This window comes from Triticum urartu, chromosome 4 (genome assembly GCF_003073215.2).
Source record: "Triticum urartu cultivar G1812 chromosome 4, Tu2.1, whole genome shotgun sequence".
Taxonomy (NCBI): domain Eukaryota; kingdom Viridiplantae; phylum Streptophyta; class Magnoliopsida; order Poales; family Poaceae; genus Triticum; species Triticum urartu.
In genome coordinates this window covers 344,920,119-344,924,613 of record NC_053025.1, presented here as the reverse complement: position 1 = coordinate 344,924,613, position 4,495 = coordinate 344,920,119, and the positions used below count along the sequence as shown (strand labels likewise).

General features: G+C 48.5%; 1 protein-coding gene across 1 annotated transcript; it reads left to right on the top strand.

The window, feature by feature from the left end:
• Positions 1–502: 502 nt before the first annotated feature.
• LOC125551637 lies at positions 503–4,059 on the top strand. Its single transcript, XM_048714909.1, has 4 exons — positions 503–1,158; positions 2,179–2,813; positions 3,064–3,260; positions 3,402–4,059. Exons 1-4 carry the CDS (start codon positions 597–599, stop codon positions 3,805–3,807), a joined length of 1,800 nt encoding a protein of 599 aa, XP_048570866.1. The 5' UTR covers positions 503–596; the 3' UTR covers positions 3,808–4,059.
• Positions 4,060–4,495: the final 436 nt, after the last annotated feature.

Genomic DNA, 4,495 nt, shown 5'->3' with positions numbered 1-4,495 from the left:
GGTGATAGATGATGCTGGGGTGGTGAAGGAGACACCATTAAGTTGATATTAGTTCTATACTTCTTGTACTGCGGGTTGATTAGAGGAAAGGCGGGGAAGGGGGATATTTGCAAAAATGCGCGCACCGACTAGATCGGCCCTGAGGAGTCCAGTTGTCACGATGTGATTGATCCATGATCAAAGTTGCACATACGATGCAAGTTCTAGAACTGGGTAGGGTTATTTTGCAAGTTCTAGAATCAAATCATCACATCTCGGACAAGTTCTAGAACTCGCCATGCTTCTAACTAAAAAAAGCCAGAAACTGAACTGCTTCCGAGTAGAATCGCTCGCCCCCGGATCTAGCAGAATCCCGTTCGATTCACAGGCCACTCCCGACCCGTCCATTCAGCCGAGGGAACCAACGGCGGAGAGCGGCCCGCTGAAGACGCCACCTGGAGGCCGAGGCGCACGCAGCAACCGACCTCATCCGCTGAACCGCTCGCTCTCTTCCCCTTCCATGTGAAGCAGACAACAGGGCCCACCCTCTCCTTCTCCTCCACACTCTCGCACACACTTCTCGACTCCTCTGATCTCTCCACTCGGAGTCCAGCAGAATGGCGACCAACTCCGCCCCCATCATTCCCGCCGCTCCCCACCTCTATCGCTTGCGCGGCCGCCTCCTCCTCCCCCATGCCCGACGTGGAGCCGGGCAGCGTGTCGTCGTCGTCCGCGCGGTCTCCGGGGATGGGGGCCGAGGCGGGGGGCCGTCGTACCTGGACATGTGGAAGAAGGCGGTGAATCGTGAGAGACGCTCGGCGGAGCTTGCGTACAGGCTGCAGGCGTCTCCGCCGCCTGCCGAGGCGGAGGGCCCCCAGCAGGCGGACGTGGAGCGGAGGACGGCGCGGTTCGAGGAGATGCTGCGGGTGCCGCGGGAGGAGCGCGACCGCGTGCAGCGCACCCAGGTCATCGACCGCGCCGCCGCCGCTCTCGCCGCCGCGCGCGCTGTACTCAAGGAACCGCCGCAGTCCTCGCCAACGCCGCAGCCGCAGAAGGTGGCGGCGGCCACCAGAGTGACAGGGTCGGGCGACGTTTTTGGTTCGCGCAAGGCTGCAAAGGGGCCTGAGGATCAGGGCTCCGGGCAGGGGAGCGTACCGGCGGCGTCGCAGTCGGCAAAAGGTACGACCAGCAGGCGCACGTGAGTTCTCCCGTGAACGTCGCACTAGCTTCGCTTTTCGCGTAAAAGAAGTTTCCCTTTTAGCCTGACATAAGCAAAGGTAGTAGTAGTTCAAAAGAGTTTGGCATAAACGGCCAATCCAACAAATAAATCCAATAAAATTAGGGGTGAAATTGTCAACTGAAACTAAAATGGGAAACGATGAATGATATCTCTCCAGTGTCTCAATTCCTACCAATAGCACACACTGACATAGGACTTACTCGTGCTCAGTGGTATTCTGGTAAGGGCTAAGGCCGCGCTTGGTATGGATGTAAATTAATACACGTGTATTAAATTTCCGGGTGTAATTTACATGCCAAGAGTTATTTCCGGCTGGAAACCAAAACGACGGACAGAGATCTGTAATTTTTACGGGTGTAAGTGGAGAAAAACGAGGATCCAAGCAGGGCTTAAGTGGATTTATCAGTTGAGTTGGACAGTATTATTCGTGCTTTACTTTGAAGATGATGTGGATACTGGATCAGTTATGATAATACCGTGTTGATTTTATAAATTGAGGTCTTAGGCTATGTCCATTTTGTGACATTGTATAGAGCATTCTTGAGAAGAATACTGTTTTATAAAGGACACCATTAGACTAGCCACAGTGGGAGTAACTTCAGCAGTAACATCGAGTCCAACTCAGCAAATTTGCTTATGTGGCAGTGAGTTAATGAGGAGAGAGATAGTAGTAGTAACTTAGCTAGTTACTGTAACATCACATGTCCCAATGCAATATGAGTCTATAACCTAATAAATGAAGCTATGCATGTTACCACACTTATGTTACTACCCACTATGAAGGTAGTAACATAGTCTAGGAATACGTGTATGTTACTTATGTATGTTACTCTCCATTGTGGTTAGTCTTAGTATTATTGGAGTGCTTTTTAACTGCAAACATTTAGTTATTACAACATCCTCCGTTCCATGTAAAATTATGCTTCTGCTCTGACACCAGTAATCTCTTATTTACTCAGTGACAAACTCTGGGGATTCATATCCTTCCAAGCTTGGTACTCCTGGTCCGGATTTCTGGTCGTGGTTACCACCCGTAGACACCAGCAGTGAACCGAGAGAAAACAATATTGTTTTGAAACCATCAAAGAAAGTGGATTCCTTCTCCAGTCAGCCTGAGATGTTAATGGAAAAGGAACGGTCAGCAGACTTCTTATCCCTTCCGTTCGTGACCTCCTTCTTTGAGAAGAAGGAAGATCGATCTCTCCCTCCCTTCCAGTCATTTGCAGAGCCTGAGAATGTAGATTCCGGGGCCATGCCTGTTGCTGATGCAGAGGAAGCATTTGAAACGCAGTTCTCAAATAATGCAGCTGAGGCGGCTAGAGCTCTCAGTACAAGTGATGATAAGTTGTCCCATGGGATAGACCCAGATGGTTCAAAGTGGTGGAAGGAGACCGGTGTAGAACAGAGGCCTGATGGTGTTGTTTGTAAGTGGACTGTAATCAGGGGAGTAAGTCCTGATGGTTCTGTTGAATTCGAAGACAAGTACTGGGAGGCTTCAGACCGGTTTGATCATAAAGAATTAGGTTCCGAGAAGTCCGGTCGTGATGCTAGGGGCAATGTTTGGCGGGAATACTGGAAGGAGTCCATGTGGCAGGTGAATTTTTCTCTAATTCGATACTCCGGTGGTGTACCATGAGTAGCAGTATCCGCTCACTGTGCGGCGTATAAAACATGCAGTATATATTAAATTAGTACTTCTATTAACTTTTCAAATGGTGCCTGCTCAGGTCATTGCACAGCATTCACTGTGTGACCTATTAGGAGCTGCATCGATGAGATACTATGCCATGCCTGTATACATCGATGAGAGTTTAATCAAGTGGCTGCATTTTAAACCATTTCAGGATTTCACATCTGGTCTTATGCATATGGAGAAGAGCGCAGACAAGTGGGGAAAGAATGGCAAAGGGGAGCAGTGGCAAGAGAAATGGTGGGAGCAGTATGATTCAAGCGGTAAAGCTGAAAAATCGGCTGATAAATGGTGCAGCTTGGATCCAAACACTACGTTGGATGTTGGGCATGCTCATGTTTGGCATGAAAGGTATGAGAATCATCAGTAGCTTTATTTATAATAATTTTATTTGTCCATGGTTCCATGCTCTGTATGATAATTAAGCTTAGCTTTTCTCTTTGCAATAAAATAAGATACTATTGCTGAAGCCCAGTATTTGATCCTCTGCAGGTGGGGCGAGACGTATGATGGCAGCGGAGGCAGCGTGAAATACACGGACAAATGGGCCGAGCGGTCAGAGGGCGACGGGTGGTCGAAATGGGGTGACAAGTGGGATGAGCATTTCGACCGTAACGGCCACGGCGTGAAGCAGGGGGAGACCTGGTGGGAAGGCAAATACGGGGACCGGTGGAACCGCACCTGGGGCGAGGGCCACAACGGCTCCGGTTGGGTGCACAAGTACGGGAGGAGCAGTAGCGGTGAGCACTGGGACACTCACGAGCAGCAGAAGACGTGGTACCAGCGCTACCCGCATTTCGGCTTCCACCACTGCTTCGAGAACTCGGTGAAACTATTGTCCGTGCCCAGGCAGCCTCCAAAGAATTTCAAGCCTGGGAAAAGAGTAGATGCTCCTTAACTAGGAACATCTCATCTGCAGTCACAATCTGCATTTCCAAGGAAAAGCTATTCATAATCTCCGAGATAAATTCATTCATCCGTGATCACTGGACTCGTCCCCAATATTCACGCTGGTCATTGGACACATGAATACCTAGATTATGGTCATGGAACTCGCATTAGTTTTTATTTTCAAAGAGGGGAATACCCTCGGGGTTTCTGCATCGAGTGTGCACACAACAATATATTATTAATTATTAGCAATTATGTCCGTGCGTTGCAACTCGCAACTCGCGAGCTTAATGAGCGCTCGATAGTTTGGCTCGTTAAGCTCGTAGCTCGTTTCTTAATGAACAGAGCCAATTATTGATTTTAGCTCGTTAAGCTTAACGAGCTTAATGAGCGAGCTAACGAGTTTCACGAGTAGCTCGTTAAGCTCGTTAGTAACAACACAACACATATTTTCATCTTATGTGAAGAATTTTTGTAGCACCTCAGCCCATCTATTCAATCTAATAGACATATGAGGCAACAAACTATTACATTTCTTTTTATAGTCATTATATTTCATCTTGAAAACCACACTTACACATTCATCCTGTATATAATAGCAGCACATTATAATTTGTTGACGAGCGCTCACGAGTTTAACGAGCCGAGCCGAGCAGGGTTTTCTGCTTGTTAATCTTAACGAGCTTAACGAGCCG

Excerpts from the sequence above, each read along its gene's own strand:
- LOC125551637 (XM_048714909.1), top strand. The coding sequence starts at position 597 with ATGGCGACCAACTCCGCCCCCATCATTCCCGCCGCTCCCCACCTCTAT. Across the intron at positions 2,814-3,063 it reads GGAAGGAGTCCATGTGGCAG|GATTTCACATCTGGTCTTAT; the intron begins GTGAATTTTTCT and ends AAACCATTTCAG. Across the intron at positions 3,261-3,401 it reads GCTCATGTTTGGCATGAAAG|GTGGGGCGAGACGTATGATG; the intron begins GTATGAGAATCA and ends GATCCTCTGCAG.